Source organism: Stegodyphus dumicola, chromosome 1 (genome assembly GCF_044657685.1).
Source record: "Stegodyphus dumicola isolate Sdum_Otavi_A_Nest chromosome 1, ASM4465768v1".
Lineage (NCBI taxonomy): Eukaryota > Metazoa > Arthropoda > Arachnida > Araneae > Eresidae > Stegodyphus > Stegodyphus dumicola.
In genome coordinates, this window is record NC_140768.1 from 180,822,377 (window position 1) to 180,844,221 (window position 21,845).

The window sequence follows — 21,845 nt, forward strand, 5'->3', positions numbered from 1 at the left end:
GCAACAGAAAGACAACAGGGGGAGGAAATCCTCAAAGAAAAAGATATATAAATTAAAGAAGGGATAACCAGGTATGCTCATGTGCATCTTATTACAGAAATAGTACTGAAATATAAATAGTTGCTAAAACTACTATATTTTTTTAAGTAGATGCGCCTCTGTAGCGTCGCAAATGTGTGTCTCCCCACATACGCAGCTCAGATGAAATTTATGGATATTTTCGTAACTTTTTGCATTTGTAAATTGAATACGGCACAGTTTCGCTCAGAGTCTCCTACGAAGACATCATTTACCTTAACGATAGCCATTCCTACTCTGTTTTAACCATTTAAACAAGTAATTAAAGCAGAAGCAAAAGAAATATTCTTTACACTGATATAACTAATACCAGCAGAACTACTGCTGTAAAATAATTACCTAAATATTTGATACAGCAAAAGATGAAAATTTGAAAAAGATGACTATCGCATTTGTTGACTTTTGGTAGCGGCGGATTATGTAAAAATAAAACCTAACATTTTGAAAAGTCTCCATAAAATAAAGAATTTAGTTAGCAAAATATTCGCTATGCTTTAATTAATTAGGATGAAAAAAAAAAAAAAAGTTACATACCTTTAGAAGCAAAACTCGCCATGTGCTTAATAAAAACTTTTCAGACCAGCTACAAATCGAATAATGAGTATAGTTTTATCCAAAACCGAATCACCAAAACGAGCAGCTTTTCCTTTCCTTGCGGCTGCTTCTTAAATTTCTTCTCAAAAGCGTTGAGTTATGTCGGTAGACATGGAAAACTGACTTAATAAATACGTCCTTGAATACCCACGTAAATCTCTCATGTCGAAGTGTGGAATTCTATATTTTAATTTATCAAAGCATAATGAATATTTTAATGAGTAAAATCCTTGCTTTACAGTACAGGTCTTCAACCCATTGCCCACTGAAGGCATTTTAGTCGCCCCACATTTGAATTTAAAGAAAAATTGAAGAATTTTAAGAAATTTTGATTTTAAGAAAAATTGCCTTGTCAGCTTTTTGTCGTAAAAAAAACTTTTTTCTTCTCTTATTCTTGATATTCAAAACATTTTATTGGCATGCCTGATATTACTTGAGATAAAATTTTCTCAAAATGACGAATTTTTCGAAAATTTCATTTTATCGTATGTAATTTTAAGAATAAAAAAAATGACTACGCATTAAATCTCAATTCCGTAAAAAAGGTAGATTCTTATCTCTAACAGGTTTGCAACAGATGTCAATTTTTCATCGCCAATCAATCAATTTTTCGCCAAAGGTTACCTTGAGCGTGTCGCTCAAGGTGCCGCATGAGTTTAGTGATGAAAAATAGTTGAGAGACTGGCATTTCTTGTCGATATTACAGGTCATCTCGAGGGTTTGAACTACCGCTTACTGGAAAAGATCTACTTGTTCATAATTTTTATTGCTTTGTGAAAGCTTTTGAGACAAAATTAATCCTGCAGAAAAGTCAGTTGCTAAATAAGAATTCCACTCATTTTCCAAAATTGATGGAGTGTGTGAAGAACTCTACAACATGGAATTCAAATAATTATGTGCAACGCATTTCAAATTTGAAAGAGGAATTCAAAAGCAGATTTTCCGATTTTCGGAAAAATGAAATTTTTATGAGAATATTCTCCTTGCCATTTTCAATAGACGTTGTAAGTGTTCCACCTGAACTTCAACTAGAATTTATAGATTTTCAGTGTGACTCTGCAGTAAAATGCAAGTTTCTTGAAAATACTACATTAATTGATTTTTATTCGAAGTACGTGACCAAAGACTCCAGGAATTCGTAAGCATGCACTCTTCATGTCTTTTATCTTTGGCAGTATCTATATATGTGAACAGCTTTTTAATAAAATGAAAATCCTAAAATCGAAAACAAGAACACGGCTGACAGACATTTGGAGGAAACTTTACGAATTGCAACAACACAGATTAAAACTATGAAGTAATTGCCCTCTCCCGCTAGTAATGAAAGATTTTTTTTTTTTTTAATTGTAAATGCATTTTGTAACATTGTTCAGTGCAATCATCTTTACTTTTTTTCACAGTTTAAAAAAAAATGCAAAACATTTTAATTCGATTTTCATTTAACTTTTTGGAGCCAATGTATATATATACAAATCTGTAACACTATCTCTTCGCTTAGAATCAATTGTAGTGTTGCAAAACAAACCTTCCTTTTTTATATAAATTTTCTGACTACACTATTTTTTGACAGACATGTGGCCCGTGGATCTTTATGAATTTATTGATGTGGCCCCCGGGCGTGAAAGGTTGAAGACCCCTACTTTACAGAATACCATAAAAAGAGAGATTTTATTTTTACCGAAACTCTCCAACTGAAAACATTGGAACCATCCTTTAGAAATACTGTATCTCATATTGAGAAACTCTGTAAGTCTATGCCAAAGATCACCGTTTAAAGAGATCAAAATCTGTAGCTTCCCCCCCCCTCCAACACCTTAAAATATCTTCAGAAATATACCGTTTTTGTCTGCCAAAACATATTTTTATTTCAGTAAAGTGGCAAGCGACTAGTTTGTTCCACCGCTTCTTGCGATGATAACATGAAAAACTCATTTAAATTTGTTTGGCATTTTCCGTCTTTATTGCTAAAGCTTTATTTTAGTTTTAATTCGTAGTGTTGATCTGTTAATTTTTATGAGCTCCTCAGAGACAGATTTAAAATTCAAAGAAAACGAAATTAAAATGGAAGATGTTTTGAACATTTATCGAGACAAGAGGAGGAAAAAGCAAAATTACTTTCAGACACTGCAATCTTTATTTCAAAAACATGCATTTTTAAACATTGCAGCATTTCCGGTCTTCTGAAGTCAGAGACGTAATGAAGATGATTACAAATAATGAACTTTCTAGTCTTTTGAGCTGTCGGTTAGCAATCTTTACCTTCTGAGCGCGTGTCTTCCATTACTTGTCTGACCTATGAACTCTTCATGATATAAACGGACATTAACTAAGATTATCCTCGGGCCAGTTCATTGACGTAGGATGTACTCGTATATGAAGGTGCAGGTTTCTAAGCTCCGCCTCTAAGCATACAATTGTGCAGAAGTGAATATATATATATATATATGTCAGACCGCATAACTTAAGTCAGTGCTTACTCAAAATGTAAATGACGCTCATTTATACATATATTGATTAATCAAGTTATGATTAAATTCAAAAGAATGCTTGTAACTCATGACTGCGACATTAAAAGGTATTTAAGTCAAAGAGTGGAAATAGCCTAGAGGACTGCATCTAATCTTTGAAAACCGCATTATGTAAAGAAGAGCTAAGAGGAAGAACAAAAAGGCAAAAACTATCAACAGCTTTGATAGCATAAATTGACAAAGCATCTGACGCCACTGATGATTCGATAATCATGGTTATACAGGATGTTTCGAAACTCATGGGCAAAAGTTTTAAGGGATGATAGAAAATATCTAAACAAACAATTTGCACAATACCATGCATGGCCAGAGACCAAGAGGTGAACCGCTAGACGGCGATGTAATGTAAAGCATAAAGAGCGAGTTTTCTTGCACATCGGTCATTTCTAGCGTGAATTTCAGAAGGCTTGTCAACGTACAGTAATCAGGAAAAGGCGGACATGCATCTTATGTATGATCTTGCGAATGGGGATGGTCTGGAAGCTGTAAGACTGTACAGGCAGCGTTCTCCGAGAAGACACGTGCCAAACCGGAAAATGTTCGAGCAATTACATCGGTGCGTGTGTGAAACGGGATCCTTTTGTCATCGGCATGCATCGGCATACAGGCCACAGGAGGAGTGTGCGAACATTGTAAGTTGTAGACGACATTCTGTAAAGAGTGGAAGATCGTCTGGATATTAACACGTGAGAGGCTTTTCGTGCCGTAAATGTGCCCCACTCAATTGTTTGGCAAGTACCTATGGGACGAAGGATTACACCTCTACCCATATACAGAAATTGCAAGCCTTCATACCCGCAGAGTATGCTCCACGTGTCGAGTTTTCGTGTTGCCTTTTGCAACATCTAGGAGCGCTGTCTAATTTCAGTGCATATGTGTTATTCACGGATGGCTGCACCTTTACTCGTGAAGGCCTTTCCAATAACATACTTTCCAACCTATGACACTCAAAAATCAGGAGATTTTTTTAAGAAATCAGGAGATTTTTCACAATGTTAAAAATACTTTTTAAATGATAAAAATATAGTTTTTAATGATGAATTAACTTTAAATAGTTACTAAGTCTTAAATGCAAGCAAAACAAAAATACCTTAGACATAAAAAACATTTTTATTACTTGCATCGTTTAAAAAAAAAAAAAAAAAAAAAAAAAAAAAAGACACTTTAATCAGTTTTCATACAAATGTTATGGACAGTGGCAGATTTTGCTCTCGTTAAGAAAGAAACTTCATAATTTTGTTCATAGCAATTGCCACGTAGGCCTGCTTTCGCTAATAAAAGTTTTTCTAATGTGTCATCACTAATATTAGATCTAAATTTAGTCCTCGTTTTCGCAACAACACTGAAAATCCTCTCACACTCCGCATTACTATGGGGAACTGTCAAGATGGCCAACATAATTCTAGAGAGTTCACTATATTTTAAAATTCCATCAGCACCTTTCAATTTTCCAATTAAACTCCACTGGGTGTCAATCCTAGCTGATTTTATAACTTCATCCAAGTTTTCTAATTGTAAACTGCAAAATTGCGACTGCAGTATATCAGTAGCAACATCACTATCGTCATCTTTCATGACTAAACGAAGTAACACAGGAAATCTGTTCAAAAAGTACTTTATATCAGAAAAAGATGCATTTGCTAGAGCAGAAACATCAGCAACTTTAGCATGCAAAATCAGTTCATCGTTGACTGGGAATTTATGTAGTATGTAATCATATACTCGACAGAAGTAACTTCTAACATGAAGATAAACTTATTTTTGTCTTCTTCTGAAAGTTCTTCCACTACTTTTGTAGTTGCAGCTCCTATTACCAAATCTTCATCTTTCTTCTGATTTTCTGTTTCACCATAAATCACATCATATATAGAATTACAAGACAAAACACAGACTGGTTTTACAAACTTTGATAAAATGTCTTTAAACAGATCATAAATCATTGATTGCAAAACATGAATTAATGGAATTCTGCTTTGTAGAATTGTGTTAAGAACATCGAATGATGGCAAAATGAATTGTAAAAAAAAGCAAAAAGCTTTGTTAAGGTCCGAAGAAAAAAACATAAATATTCGTTCTTCACAAGATAAACTTACAGTAATCGGAAAATGTTGTGTTGAGCAATTTTTTTATTTTGAGAGAAATTTGTATCAGCTTTACGCTTATATTTTGCAGTATTATTTTGAGAACTGCCAGTTGAATTGCTGAATGATGCAGAAATTACTTTATTTTTCTCAAACCTATTTTTAACAATGGAAGTAGTAACTACATCTCCATTTACTTTAGGTACTTTATAACTTTCAATAGAGCCTTTTATCTTAACTCTCGAAGCATTTACTTCTTCTTTAAAAAATGCAAGAAGTGGGTTCCATTGATCGAGGATTCTAGATAAGCATTTCTTTAAAGACAGCCAGCGTCTACACACGTTTCAAAATTTTTCTTATTTCAGTATTATGCAGCTGTTGGAACTGTTTCAATTTTTCCTTTCTTTTAGAACTTCTTTCAAGATAATAATAAATATCAACAATGTGTTCATCCACATTTAATGGTAAGAAGCTGCCCCTTTTTCAGATGCTAAATTTAAGAGGTGACAGGTGCACCTCATTATCTGCAAATCTGAATTTGCCTTTCTTAAGATGCCTGCAACACCAGTCTTCAAGCCTACCATTACTGGTGCATTATCGGCACCAAGTGCTAAGCAATTATCCAGAGGGACTGCATTTTCTTTTAAAGTTTTAATAATTAGCTGTGCTATATTAAAGCCTGTCGAATGTCCTTCTAAAGTGGGGACAGAAAGTAAACTGCACTCAATTTCTGAAGACTCTGGATTAAAAAAAGAAACAACAATTGGATACAGTTTTGAATCGGTATTATTGCTTCCATCCGTAGAGAGGCAGAACGGAGCTGTTTTAATGCAATCAATAACTGAAGATTTATTTTTCAAACCCATTTTCTTTAACAATTGCACCTGTTTTGGTCCTTGCACTTGAGTATTTCTTAGCGATTTCACTATCGGGAAACATTTTTCTAAATAAAGCTGCAGCGTGATTCGATGCATTCAGTGGCAGGTTGTGCTCCAGTAAAAAGGCAGAGAACAGACATTCTGCATTAATCACTTTTTGGTCTTTTGTTTCCGAAGAAAAATTTAATTTTTCATTTTTTTTTAAAACAACTCATGTTGTCCTTGTGTTTTTGTGTACGCACATGTCTGAGAACATCTGCCCTTCCACCATGCGAAATCGAAAAATCGCAACGACAGATGGTACACATCGCAAATTTATTACATTTCCTTGAAGAAATAATGGAAGGAAAGTCAACTGTGTACGATTTTTGAAACGTGCACGAGTATTTCACCTTTCTCGCAGACATAACAAAAGACGATAATTTCTAAAACTATTTCCCAAAGGCACGTGTACTCACACAACTCAGGACAAGATGAACGAAATAACGAAAGAACATCCAAATAACGGCCCAACGGCCAAAGAATCTTCTTTGCAACGGCATTGAGCTTGCTTTGTGCTCATTGGCTAATATATGCCAGATGACACGCAGTGGAGCTCGATGCCCATTGGAGAACTGGAGAATGACGTTTCTGGATACGTATGCTGTCACTCACAAAGCAGAAATTCTCATCTGATTCGCAAGGTTTTATTTTAGATATAATGTAGAGAAAATTCAGTTCCAAAATCATTTTTTTTTTTTTTTGGTTCATATAACGAAGTATTAAGCCAAGTTCCATAAAAATCGTGAGAAATATTAAGAATAAGAAAAAGTCGGGAGAAATATATTGTAAATCGGGTTGGCGGGAGAGCGGTCGAAAATCGGGAGTCTCCCGCCTAAATCGGGAGAGTTGGCAACTATGCAATAAGCATGTGTGGGCATCTAGCAATCCGCATGACCCACGTCCTCATGCGTATCAAAAGCATTTCAGCGTAAAAGTTTGAGGTGGAACTGTAGATGACCACCGTTTGATCGGCCCATACCTTCTGTCATTCCGATTGGACGGCAGAATATACCTCACATTTGTACAACAGGTACTGCCAGAGTTACTCCAACGTGTTTCCAGCACGACGGAGCCTCACCCTATTTCAGCTTGGATGTGCGGAGCGCGTTAGGCGCTAAATTTCTATGCGACGGATTGGTCAGGGTGGACACATAGCTTGGCCGCCTCGCTCACCTGATCTGCCCTGTCGGGACTTTCCTGTGGGGCCATTTTGAAAAGTCTCGTCTACGAAAACCCCATCGACTCCGATGAGGATTTAATTGCCACGATCTCTGTTGCTGCCGGCGCCGTCCGGGAAAAGCCAGATGTGTTTGAAAAATTGCGAACGCCTGCATTATCGCACGGGGGTCGCTCTTTTGAGCAGCTTCTGTAATTTTGCCACATATGCTATCAATAATATTACTTAGCACTGCCTCTATCCGTTTGGTGTTTCGTTCTTTCATGTGACTTTCATGTAAATTTTCGCCCATGAGTTTCGAAACACCCTGTAGTTCCTGACTGAAGAAAAATCTTCGCTAGTTTCCAAGGATTTTGATAAATTAAATAAACCAAGATATGTAAAATAAGAGTTATATTTTAGAAGAGTTTACTAACCTGATGCAAGGAATCTCTGGGAGTCACCGTCGATTCCCCAATTCCAGAATCTGGTGATGGTAAATCGACCGTTAGACCATGTGGCGACGGCTTGTAATTTTGTCTGATATACCTCTCGACATAGGCAACATTGTCGACAGCTTCTGGGTAGGTTGCCAGATGTTGCCTCATAGCCTGGGTGTATTGATCTGTTGGCTGGGGAGCATAGTACTAAACATAAGACAGAGATGGAGCAAATGGTAAAAATAAAGAGATTGATAATTGAAATACCTAGATTAACATTATTATAAATATTTATCATATTAATTATTTTAGGTGTCTTTAATACAACACATTTTAATTACACTGAAAAGATAAATTATTACACATAGCTTTAGTGGGAATGTCTAAACGAGCTAGAATGTGCTCAATCAATGGCTAGCAGAGAGATAATTATTTAAAAAAATTGGATATAAGATCGGAGCTTCTGCTGACACGTAAGAGACACCCTCCATGGATCACAGCTGGCGAATAGCAAGACCTCGGGAAGCTTGCATGTTCCACTTCAGCAAGGACCAGACTTTTGGGCATTTCTCGTAATACCGTAGCAAAAGTATCCAATAATATGGTTAAAACCTGTGTTCGCAAAGATTGTAGTAGGAAACAGAAGAGAATACTCGAAGTGAGTGGAGGGCAGAGATTTAGCTGCATATGAATTCAGAGCAGGATGACATTTGGGCAATTTAAGATTTTAATGGAAATGCGCTTCTTCTGAGTTCATATCACTTCCTGTTGCTAAATGCAAGACATAAGAGTTTTGAAGACGCAATTTTCAAAATCTCATCGCCATTGGACCGTAGAGGATTGGAAATGTATTATTTGATCAGATGAGTAAAGGCTCAAACTCATGCTGATAACGAAATGCGCCATGTGGAGGAAATACTATACAAAGGAATGGATCCATTGTGTCAGAAAGGTTAAGCACAGGTTGGCGCGAAATGCAACAGCTTGGGAGGCGTTTACTTGAACGAATGTGGTATTTCTCACATTTCTCTAAGTATTCCTAATGAGCTTAGGATACGTTAACGTAACAAGCGGATCATTTACACACATTTATCAGTAACTACAACTCGGATAACGATAATACTTTTAGCATGGTAATGCTACATTTAACTACTCCCAATTAAGTATTGCAAGATTAGCTGCAAGAGCATTTCAGCGAGTTTTTAAACTCACGTGGGCTTTGAATTCCTATATCGCAACTTATGAGAATTTGTGGAATGAATTTGAATCCTTTCACGCTCCTGATCCACCGCCATGTTCTATAAAGGATCCGCAACAGGCACTTTTCGAATGCTGGGCGAAAATGCTATAATTTCGATTCAGATATCTCACTGAAGCTGCAGTTAAGCGAGTGAAGGGCGCATTATTAAAGAATTATTAAAGAATTTGTCCATTCATTGTGAATTCTATTGATTGAGATTTCAATCATGCGTGGATGAATTTTTAATACTTATTTGGAAGTTTCCAATGCTATTTAAGATATTATAGCAGAAACTGATTTATTCAAGGTTTCACCTGCATTATCTGAAGCGAATCTGTAAATGCAACACACCACTCTACGAAAATGAGGTTTTCATGTTGAAATGTTGTTGTATCCGATATATAATTTTATTCTTAAAAAACGGCACAGCGTTATAACACATTGCATAACATTACGACATGATTTGAATAATGTGTGAAATATTGATTAAATGCATAGAAAACAATATGAGCCTACATGATACATAAAGACACCGTTTTCTTATCCAAGTTGCTTCACAAAAGATTAAGAAAACCTAACCAATGATTACTCCCCATTACTTTTCAAATTTAAAAGAAAATAAAATGCTAAAAATCAAAGCTGCTTTGCCAACTCTATTCTTTCAATAACCCTTCTTTTCGGTTAAATAAAATATCAACTTGCAGATTTTCTTTTTGAGAACTTTCATATTTTCCATGTCATATCAATAGCGAATGATAAAAACAATTGAAGAATTCGAGTCTTAAACGAAGGAACTCAAAACTATGTGAGAACACAAAACGACTCTACACAAAGAAAGTAGATGCATTATCCATCCATGTCAATGAACCTTATTGCTTCCACAGAAGGCGACCCATTGTGTTCTCGTAGTAATTATCACAGAATTACATTATAAATTTCAATGCATACTTTACTAGATGTTTATAACAAAGGTGATTTTATGTAGGGAAAATTATTATCTTCAGGCAAAGAAAATTATTTTTACAACGAGTCAAATGACGTAGCCTATTCAGTCGAAATTCCTCATAAGAGAGTTCATAATCTATATTTGCCTTCCTTAATTTTACAATGGAATTTGGTGTAAACATCAAATTCACTTTTAAATTTTTATCTGCTCAAACCTCGTGATTTAAAAGGATTGAAGTCAGTTACATCTTGAGTGCTTGGGATAATTCAAACTTGGGTTTAAGAATCACAGTTTTTGTAAACTCATTAAAGATTGTTTATCATCGTGCTCAAACTTGCCCTCTTAAGTTATCTGAACTTGTGCCGTTTCTGCTACGAACCACAGACCTTTGTGCCTTGTGTAATCAAACTAACAACACAACGTCTTCGAGAATAAAGGTTTCAGACTTAGCCCATCTTTGTTTACTTTCGGCACTATTTGGGTTCCCGCCTCTATTTGATGTGGAAATCTGAACTCTGATTGCTACCTTTAATTATCATCATAATAATATCATAATAATTTTAGTTCAGTTTTCAAATGAATGCTAAGTTCCGAAATATAAAAACTATATTAATTCTCCCAACTTCTTTGTTGCATACTTATTTTTACTCAACGCATTAAAAGTAATGAATAATTAGTTTAGTAGTGAATGTTTTAAAAATAACGCTTCTTTCTTATTTACTGATAATTCATAGAATAAACATTTAACAACATATTTGATAATGAAAGGGTACTGAGGTATTATTAATTATTAAATTATTTTACATTCTTTCAGAATTAAACTAAAAATAATTCATAACACACAAATACAAATAAGAGATCCAAACTCTCATTGCCAAGGAGGGAGCTTAAAAATCCACCGTCGCACAATATTGTTATTGCTAGTTTTAATTCTCCTCCTGCCGATTTGGTTTTTAATCGCGTTCAATTGGAAAACTGGATTCCCTTAAAGTTTTTTATGTCTTTCTAGTTTGGTTAATGATTCTAATTTTGACTCATTTTTCTGTCAATTTCAAATAGTTTTTCTTTGGCTTTGTTTCTGATTTTTCTCTCCATCAAGCCAATTAGTTCTGTTACAATAATTTCACCGCATTTTGAGAGAATCATATATAAATTTCTTGTTACCCAGAAAAATTATTCAAATAAACTACTATGAATCCAAGTTGCTTTAAAAGACTGGCTGGTTTTAAAGACTTCTGATTTCACTACTTGAAAATACCTTCAATCTTTTTAGTTAGCAGGAAAGATGATTTAAGTATTATATCAAAATTTAGACAATGAAACGCACAGAAAACACTTTCAAAAGACCAATTCATTTAATATTTTCAGAATCACCAAGGAACAGGGAGAACGTACTGCTAGTTGTTTGGGCATATCGCAGAAATTCAATCTAGCTAAGAGATAGCATATAAGTACTAAAAAAGATAAGGGTAAGATAAGACATACAAATAACCTACAGAAATGCATTGTATGTTAATAGATTAATAGATAGGAATCAAAAGAATGACCACATAAATCGCATGATAATACCCGTTTTTGAATTTACCACCTAAATTAGCCAAAAAATAAAGATTGTAAACCATTATTCGCGAGATAAGATAATGTTTCTCAATTGCAGATGCCGTCTCATTTATAGTACTGCTGCGTTCTACGGATTCAGGGATTTGAAGCGATTGACGACAACACTTGATGAAGAATTAAAACGCAATTTATTCGCCAGCAACACAGCACAACGGTGAATACAGCTTCTCGCTAAACGTGATCCAAGATGACGGAGACCACATCCCTTTTCTGTGACGTCACTTCCGCCGGTCGAGTACCTGCGCTTACTACTTATACCTCCCGATTCGATTTGGTCGCTCTCAGACTAATCTCTGAACTCAACACACTTCACTCTCCGCGCACAGGTAGGGTATATATAGCTTTAACCTACTTTCGAGAACATTTACAAAGTAAACCGCTAAGAATGCGTTCTAGAATGTTCTCACTCCGCCTATGGCATATCGCCAATTTTGACGCCAGATGGGCGATTTCGCGCCAAATCTGGCGACTTTCTGGCCACCCTTACCCTACTTTGCAGGGATGCTATCTTACCGCAGCTGGGTATTTCGCAACAGTACCTTGCCTGTTATGAATTTTACCTGCTTTGATTTTCATTTCACTTCTGAATTTCAGCACCGTTTAATTGCTACCTTTTTCTAATTGCATTTTAATAATGTGTAAGAAATCCAAATTGAGTTTTCTGCTCAATTTAATACAGCGTAATAGATTTAGGCAACGAAAAGCTTGCGATCACAGTAAAGTATCTCAAAACCTTTGTTATTTTTCAAATACTAATTATTACCAATTTATTACAAAACAAGTAATTTTCTTCATATTTCCTCTCCTATTCCTTACTGGCTGATGTTTCTACAGAATCCTCTAAGTTTAGATCCCGCTTAATTCAGAACTTGTTTATTCACCACCTTTCGCTATTCATATGCGTTTCCTTCCTTTATCTATAAAACTTTTTGCAGTTATAAAGCAATGATCAACTGCTGAATAAATTTTAGCATCTCTTACTAGGGTGATTCATTACACGTTAGTTAAACTGGGATAGGTTCACAACTTCTCATCACAAAACAGGAACCTTAAGTTAGAGAAAAAAAAAAAAGAAAAATGTAAATTTTCTATTGACAACATTTATGCTTCTATGCTTTCTATCCTCCTTTTTCCTAAGGCTAAAGTCAGAAAATCTTCTTCCACGAATGAAGGAGATTTCCTTGAAATTTACCACATTCATCAAAATCTGTCAGTGTCAGTTATAATTCGATTTCCATTTCTTACTGCATAACAGTTTGTAAGGCACATTGTTTTTTTGAATTTTTCTGATGATTATTTTTTTTTTTTTTTTTTCCCTTTTTGCATATGTGTGTGTTTTCCTAATAGACAACGGCAAGCGCTTGTTCCCCCCCTTTTCTTTCTTCCCCCCCCCATTATGGAACATGAAAAACTAATGAACTGAGGCCTTGCCGGAAAAATAAGAATACAGGAGCAAGTCTATTTAACATTGACTAAATGGCTATCTCGCTAAATTGGTGACATATCGCCAAGCTGGCATCGCTTGCGGCTAGAAATCGCCAAACCTGGAGATCATCTGGTGATCTCCAGGTTCCAGGCATCTGGTGATCTATCCGGCCCTGTATAAATGTTAATGGGTACTGTATCTGAATAACTGTAATTAATCTATATATGTAACTGCAACCGTATCCGACACCTTATGCCTTCCAGTAAATTCGAGAAGTAGTAAGTTCTATAAAGATAGAGAATTCACGGCGGCTGAGGAAGAGGAAATATGATGCGTCACATTCTGAGGTGTTGTTAAGTCAGAGACTCCGGAGTATTAAGTTATCAGTGAGAGCTTCGCCTTTTAGATTCGCTTTGCATTGCATTGTGTTTAACATTCCTAGTAGTTTGAAATGTAACTATTGATTGTGCTCTGTGATACCGAGATGTGCGAGTATTTTTGCGTAAAGTTCCAAAGCTGCAACGTGTTTCTTTGGGTAAAACAATTTTTATTAAACTATCATCGGTTCTGTTTGCATTTCATCAATTACGAACCCGTACGATTAATACTGAACTGCCTGGGCTAAGGAAACGGTAGCAAGAAGTCTCCATTTACGTATTATTTTAAATTCGATAGGCATATACACTGCAACTGAGAAAGATCAGTCGGTAAATAATTTTCTAGTACATAAACCTATAATAAAAGAAGATAAATAATCTAATTAATGAGGTATTAATAACCAAACTCAAAAATGAAGATTAATAACTTTATTATCGAAATGATATTTGTCTAGTCGAATTCACATACACAGGTGTAACCCTGATGGTATGGTGATACCTTGATGATAGGGAAGCGCAGACATGGATGTTTTTAAGTATATGGAAGCATTTAAAACATTGTTGAGTCGAAAGTCTTTAACCCTTTCAAGGGCGATATATAAAAGAATTTAAATTGTGGTAAAATTTTGAATGAACTGTAACTGTAACTTAAAAAAAGTCTAGAGTGAAATCATGAATTTTATACCAGTGTCCCTGCAAAACATTGGAAAAAAAAAAAAAAAAACTGAAAGCCACATTCAACTTGCATTATAAATAAGTAGGCCCACCAGCATCGAGCGGTAAAATCGCTGAACACTGGTAGTTTCGACCTAGGTTCGTTACAGGCGAACGAGCTGACTGCATAGGTGTTTTCGTGGTTTTCCCCATGTGCAACATGCATACCAGCCAGTTTATCTTATCTTATAAAGTCTTCCATAGAGGTATCTATTCCCTTACGCAGATATCCCTAACGTGCTTTGCCATGATTAACTAAACCAAACCATAATTAATTTGACACTATTTTACAAAATGCGATTACTACTGCACTATAGTTGCTTGCATTCAAAAACTTCTATTGATCAAGGATTACTTCGGAGATCCCAATTCGAATGTTGTTATGAGCTTTCTATGTTCTCTTACATTCGTCACTAAATCGTCACTTTAAACTCGGTGTACATAATCTAATCTAATCGAACAATTTTTTTAAAAAAACGTTCTCCATTGTTTCTCTTATTTTATTCTTTTAAACTTTATAACTCCCAATAAATTCGTATTCTCTTTTTAAAAAAATTTAAGCCCTAAAAAGCTGAGCTTCTCTTTGGGCTTCGGAATAAAGCTTTGATATTTTTTCTCAGCTCTAAATATCGAAGATGTCTTCTTCGCTATCATTCATCTTCAAACTAGAATGCCAAACGTAAAATGTTTTTTTTTTTTTTTTTTTTTTTTTTAATGCTTTGCAAAAATATATACTACAGCTTTTTTTTACATCTACTTTTTATTATATATAGCATTATTTATTATACTGAGTAGATGAAATTGTATTTTCTGCTTCCCCGCTTTTTTCATTCCTAATTATTCTAAGTAGTCAATCAGTGTATTTTATCTTAACCAATGTAATTATGTTAAATTCCTCTTAAAAGAAGGTAATGTACATACAGCCATGCAGATTCTTCATTTAATTTCTTTAAATGGTGGCAACAATATGAAAAGCGAAACAGACATTTCTAGTGAACCGAAGCAAAATGCCGTTTCGAGACTAATAGTCCTTCTGGTCTAACGATCCTCTAGGAGCTAAAAAAAAAAAAAAAAAAAAAAAAAAAAAAAAAAAAAAAAAAACGAAATTTTTAATTGGGAAAGATGGAAAGAGAACTTGTCCTTTTGCCGTCTAATTAAATCAAAATTTTTCTACTTCAAATTCAATACTGATTCAAAATCCTAATCTATCAATTAGCAAGGTGAATAACTTTTCCCTTTCTTCATTTTTAGCAGCATAACTGTTTATGAAAAAAATCTGCAATTCGTATGATTTTGCTTCTTACATCAAGGAATTAATTTTAAAATTAGAAATAAATAAATAGACAATAAAAAATTAATTCAATCTGAAAATTTCTTCCTTTCCACCTTTAAAAGATAAATTTTAATAAAACTATAAATAGATATACAGTTTTTTGATCAAGAAAACAAATACGAGACTCCTCGTGTTCCACGAAGCATTTTACGAGGCTTCCAGATGTAAGTAAATAACTCGTAGTAGAAGGAAATACAACTCAATAATAAAAACATAATATCTAGGTTTTGAGACAGCAAAGGAAAATATATAAAATACAAATACTATTATAATAAAAATACTAAAATATATCATAAATAATTAAACTATGTTTATACTCCCATAAAAGAAAAAAAAAAGCAACTTAATAATAATACAATAATAATAAAAATGAAACATCAACAGTATAATACATCAATCCATACCGTAATCATATATCGACAATATGCAAACTATTACCATGAAACATAAAAGAAAAAAAAAAATCTAATCATGTAAATAACAATACTAAAAGTTCAAAGAACAAGTAAAGTGTAGCAAGATTGCAAAGGCTTCGGAACTCTTAACAAGATCGTAGAAAACAGGAGGCCAGCAAATAGGGAGCTGCCCTAAACTCACTTCTGGCACTTTCACGCAACCTGCAATGCAATAAAATATATTCCACATCTTCCACAGAATCGCCGCAAACACAGAGTCTACTAGTAACAATAATGAAACGAAGTAAGTAAATTCCAAAATTTCCATGACCGGTCAAAATCTGAGTAAGTTTATAATCCGGATGGAAATGCCTACACTTAAGTCGTTGAAAAAAGCAAGATATTCAGCATTCTAGTCAACCATTTTTTCCCCAAGCCACATGCTTCCAATAAGACTTAGGAGCAGGCAACATTAATTCAATATCACGATAAGTCGCTTGCTTACCCAAATCTGGTATATTGTGAAACGAATTACCTGCGGGTACGAGGATAGAATTGTATAGTAACAGAATAATACTGTAACATTTCGCACCTGGTTGTCAGCTCTGCGGTTACATTACTAGAAACATTTCTGAGAGCTATTTTGTTGCAAAATGCAATAAACTTATTCTTATTTCTGTTAATTTTCACTACCTTCTTAGTTTCCCTAGCTTCCCGGATAATTTTTTCAGTCTAAACCTACAGAAAAAGTGCAGGAAAGAATGAAGAAGATAAAAGTGAACAAGAGACCATGGAGCCCGTAACCGAGACTTACAGACATTTACAAACATTTTAAGAATTTTCTATACTCAAATTGGAAACAACGGAAACATTCGCTTCGGCGATTTTTCGAAACAATTATTTTCATGATCTAATAGCAAGAGCTTTCCACTGAAGGCTAATTCAGTCAAGAAGCAAAGGACAATGTACTCCTTTCACTTTAATAGGCACCTTTTTTAATGCAATACACTGCGGAAAAAAAAACGGGGGACAGTTGTATATTTCTCGTTCTACCGGGTCGATTCATGAAATTCAACTTACGTTTTACATGTCTCAATAGCGCGGCTTAGGATATGTATTAGGTTTATATATAGCGTTGTTCTAAGTATTTTGACATAAAATCGGACTTTTCTGAAATACCATTTTTTTTTTTTTTTTTTTTTTTTTTTTCATATTTGGATTTTATGACTGAAATTACGCCAAACTGCCAAGTTTTGTAAAAATCGCACGAGTAGTTTTTAAAAAATGAGCTCTCAAAATTTTAGCTCCTCCGTGTTAACTGAATCTTGTATATATTTATTGATGTATCTTTTTTATTAAATTTATTAGATTCTTCCTTTCACATCTCGAAATTTAGGTTCATTCCAAATAAAACTCACCCATTTTTTATGAATTATTTTAAAAATCTTTATTTTTAAATAATTTTTACAAATTTTTCGAAAAAAATTTTGAATTATAACCTATAAAATTTCTACCACGATCTTAAAGCAGATGTATTTCCAAGCATATCTGAAAAAAAAAAAAAAAAAAAAAAAAAAAAAAAGAAAAAAAAAATTCAAAAGTTCCTAATATACGTGAATTTACATGTTAACGCGTTTTGAAATTTGACATATTTGTTATAAGCGTTAATAACGCCATATGTGGTTTACGCACTTAATTGCTTGAAAGTATGAACGATGACTTTTTCCCGCTCGTTTACAATGAACAAAAGAAAAGGAAAATAGGTTGCTATAAATTAAGAAGTTCGCCAAGTAAATTATTCTTGATGAAAACTAAAAAAAAAAAAAAAAAAAAAAGCTAAGATAAATTTTTGAATTTCTCACCAAATTAAAAAAAATTTAGTAATATTTAGGTATAATTCGAGTCGTAGAATCGAAATATTGAAAAAAAGTGGCACGTCATTTCAGAAAAAGTCCGATTTTGTGTCAAAATACCTACGTTAGAATGATGCTATATATATAAATCTAATACATATCCTAAGTCGCGCTTTCGAGACATGGAAAATGCAATTTGAATTTCGTCAATGGCCCAGTAGAACGAGAGATATAGAACTGTGCCCTCCCCTTTTTTTTGTGCAGTGTGCCACACAACAACAACGAATTCTCTGTCGGCGGAAGAAATATGAAGATATCGAATTTTGCTAGTTTATTCCATTCTAGATAGTTTTTTCTACTTTTGTTCTAATAGACCTATTATTATATTAGATTAAATTCTTGAGAATCTATGTTGTTCATTCTTCTCTTGACCACTCCTTATGTTGAAAATTGAAGTCTTATTTTTAATGAACGAATTCCATTCAAATAACAGTCAAGCACACTAATTTGTATAGATGAAGTAAAAAATATTAATGTTTCTAATGGCCAAAGAACGAGATTGAGATTTGTTCCCATTTCATATGCTCACAGCCAGTAAGGAATGCTGGTGGTGGTGGTGAATAAAATAATAACAGGAATGATTTTTTTAGTCTAAATATTAGAAATGTCCTTAAAATTTTTCATTGTTTAGCAAAGTTTGCGTAAAATACGTGTCTAAGTGGATGAAAGACTCTAGAAGCGTTTGATCGACTTTTGCTGCTTCATTTATTATGACGAGCTTAAAAATGCAGCCCCACACTTCCTGTGGAACTGTATACCTCGAGTTAGCAAGAAATCTGTTTTTTTAAAAAAAAGTATTAAATTTTTAAAAGGAATCTAGTTAAACCCTTTAAGATACTGCCAAAAGCACAAATGTGAAACAGCTCTCCATCTTTTATTTGTACATCCAGGAGGATAATAAGACAATCTGACAGGTACATCGTTGAAGGACTATATACCGTAATATTTGATTGGTCATACAGTTCTTGGAAAGAAAGAAGATGCATTCATTAGGCATTGGAAAAATGAAAACATTCGAAGCCATTTAACATCATATCATTACTCAGGTATAAAACACAGAGCAGAATTTGATATTGCAAAACCTCTTTTCCCGTTGTTGGTAATTCCACCAACTATTTGAAGACCTTCAGGATGGCTTATAAACACAATGAATAATTCAATAAAAAAAATGCACAATCAATCTTATCATAATGACACGACTCGGATACGAAATTTATTGAAAATTCAATTCGCATTCACCAGAAAATTTTTTAAGCATTTGCCTCCATTAAAAGGTAATTTCATACAACATGCTTAATTCCATTTTATGAGTGATAATGATGAGGTGAAAGGCCATATTAATTGAGTTTCATACACTCTCCTACCCACTTATGAATAAAACTGTATTACAAGTCGTGAACACAACATAATAAAAAAACTGCATTTGAAATGTAATGAATGAGAGCTGTTTTTATGTCTATTACCGATGCCAACATTGATGAAATTATGAACTACAGATATTCACAGAATATGAAACAAATACGAAAGTTCTTACCTCTCTGTAATAGTCGCCTGTTGTTAGTGTATATACATTGCTGACAGCTGGAGTTTGGGCGCCATACTGTGGAGGTGCGACGGTTACAACGACATTAGTGAGGACACTGTATTGTCCCGTTCCTAGTGGTTCATAAGAGGATGGTGAGAATTCGCCTGACGGATATGTTGCTGCCTCCAGAGGGATATCGCCCGAAGACGTTTCGGCCTGCAAAACACATCGCCAGCAATTAAAAACGTAATCTATTTGAGAAACATATCAAGAGTAATTTTCGGAGGGATAAGAAAATGAGAAATGAAAAGTAACTGCCTCACTACGGTATTTATTTCTGAGTATTCTGCGGATGATTTACAGTTTACGATATTACACTAATAAAGTAAAAGGAAAAATGTGTTATCTCTTTATACTATTTTCAATAAATTAAATTTAGTTAATATTACAGTTATGTGAAAACAATCTGATACAGTACATTATTCTCTGAAATTCAGCATAATGAAACATGTATAAAAAGTATCCTCATTTGCATTGTATATCGTAGACAAATAAATAGCTATCTTTTAAAAAATGCATATCAAATTCGTATCTTATCAGATGTTCGAAAAATAATGCTACAAAAATCATTTAACATCTATCCTAGATATGATTTCCAATTACTCGTAAGATTTGCTTGCTTATTTATTTATTTGAATATGATAAAGCATATAAGGGCTAACCGCTTAAAGAGAGGATTACTTTTGTGGAGAACGTTTTAAGGAAACTGACTCATTTTTATGTTTCACAAGGAAGAAACCAAGAAAATAGTTGTTCAACCTGCCCGTTCGCAGGAACTTTAACCCGGCACGAAATACCAGCATTCAATGGTCTTAACCACTCGGTCAGTAGTGGACTAAACCAGAGGCAACATAAATTATGCATTAAATTAGTTCTTCAACAAATGATTCTGAATTTTATGAAAATGTGGATAGGATGGAAAACATTCTGTAAATATAAAACACAGTTTTTTAATATGCTTCCTGTATAGGAAAAATTCCAGTCATTAAAATATTATGCTTGAATGAAACGCTAATAAAAATTTCCATATTTCTATGAGCAAAATTCGCAAAGATATGAGTAGTTAATATTTTCATGGAAATAGTTGCAAATAACATTTGCTGTTTCACCTAACTATCAAAGATGAATCTCCAAAAGAAGCAATGGTTTTTAATTTAAATCTGGTCAAAAAATCTTACATATCTTATAAAGAATCATTAGCGGCATTCAAAATTGCTTTTTTTTTTATTAAAACGAACAGGAATTTAATCTAGATTTTTATCATCGAGTTTATCGAAGAAAAATTAAACTTTTATTATAAATTAGTAATATCACGTATCAATTTTAGCTTCATGAAAGAGTAAAAATTAAAAAATTAATTCGTAAGCGCAGACGAACTGCACAATCGGTTGACAAAGGTAAGTTTGTTTCATTTTTGAAAGAAAAAAAAAAAGGGGGTGAATAAAGAAACTTTTAATCTCAAGCTGGCTTAAGATTGATCATGTAATATTTTCAAATGCTCTTCAGATTAAAGGAAGGAATTAAATATAATAATCTAGAAATAAGCTTAAATTCAATGCTGACCTTTACAGCTCACATTTACTAAAATTAATTATTTCAGTCCAGTGGTAGATCCGGTGTATATTGACTGTTCGCCCCGGTTTCAAATTCCGGCAAAGGAACTAATTGCATAGGAATTTTCGTGTTTTTTTTATATATGTAACATGGATAATAACTACTATTTGCATCTCTCAAAGTCTTCCACAAAGGTACCCCTCTTCCTGAAACAGACAACCCTCATGCACAGCACGGCATAGTAATGTATTAAACAAGCAAATGTAATAGAAGGATTAACTCTTCCTTTACAGAAAATGAAAAATAACCTAACCAATTATAAAAGGAGTTTAAAGCCAGAATCCTGCAACCTAGAGTAAACAAACACTTTGGACATATGAGCCTGTCTTAAAAAGTAACGCCACTTTTAAGAAACGTTTGTAAGGAATTCAAATCTTTAAGATTTAGAATATAAGCATTTTTCTTTAAACTGCGGTTAAAGTATAAAGAAAACTTGCCAAATAGAAGAACCGAAAATACTTCAGAACTTTAGCACAATTTGTACATTTTTCAGCTATACATGAACATACATACCTGGATATCCCTGGAGCGAGAAGAATCTGTTCCCATATCCGCTTCACCATCATCCCCGTCACTGCCTTGCTTCACTTCGACCGCTGTCGGTGCCAATAAGGGCAACGCCTGACTTCCCTCTTTGTCCTCTGGTTTTCCGGTGCCCTCTACCATACCATCAGGGACCGGCTGGATGACAGAGTCTTCCCGGTCCACAGTCTGAACGATGACCGGCTTATCGCCTCTATGCAGGTATATGGCTCCGGGAGTTGACAAATCGCTCGGTTGTTGCGCCGGGCTCTGTACAGGAGATATTGAGTCTGGATGAGCAGTGATGAGCTCTGGTTCGGGAGATGTCACGGCCACACTGGTAAAGAAAACAAATTGCGAGGT

General features: G+C 34.2%; 1 protein-coding gene across 9 annotated transcripts in view; it reads right to left on the reverse strand.

Annotated features, from left to right (window-relative positions):
* Nucleotides 1-21,845, reverse strand: part of LOC118183599 (grainyhead-like protein 1 homolog) — a 177,725-nt gene that overhangs the window by 42,788 nt on the left and 113,092 nt on the right. For 6 of the 9 annotated variants that reach the window (XM_085823430.1, XM_035353214.2, XM_035353203.2 and 3 more), the window contains 3 exons: nucleotides 21,474-21,819; nucleotides 19,296-19,502; nucleotides 7,795-8,004 (listed from right to left, as the gene is read on the reverse strand). In XM_085823430.1, coding sequence (XP_085679556.1) covers nucleotides 7,795-8,004; nucleotides 19,296-19,502; nucleotides 21,474-21,819 — 763 coding nt within the window. The remainder of the gene's footprint in view (nucleotides 1-7,794; nucleotides 8,005-19,295; nucleotides 19,503-21,473; nucleotides 21,820-21,845) is intronic. The other 3 variants (XM_085823437.1, XM_035353210.2, XM_035353227.2) reach the window with 2 other exon arrangements.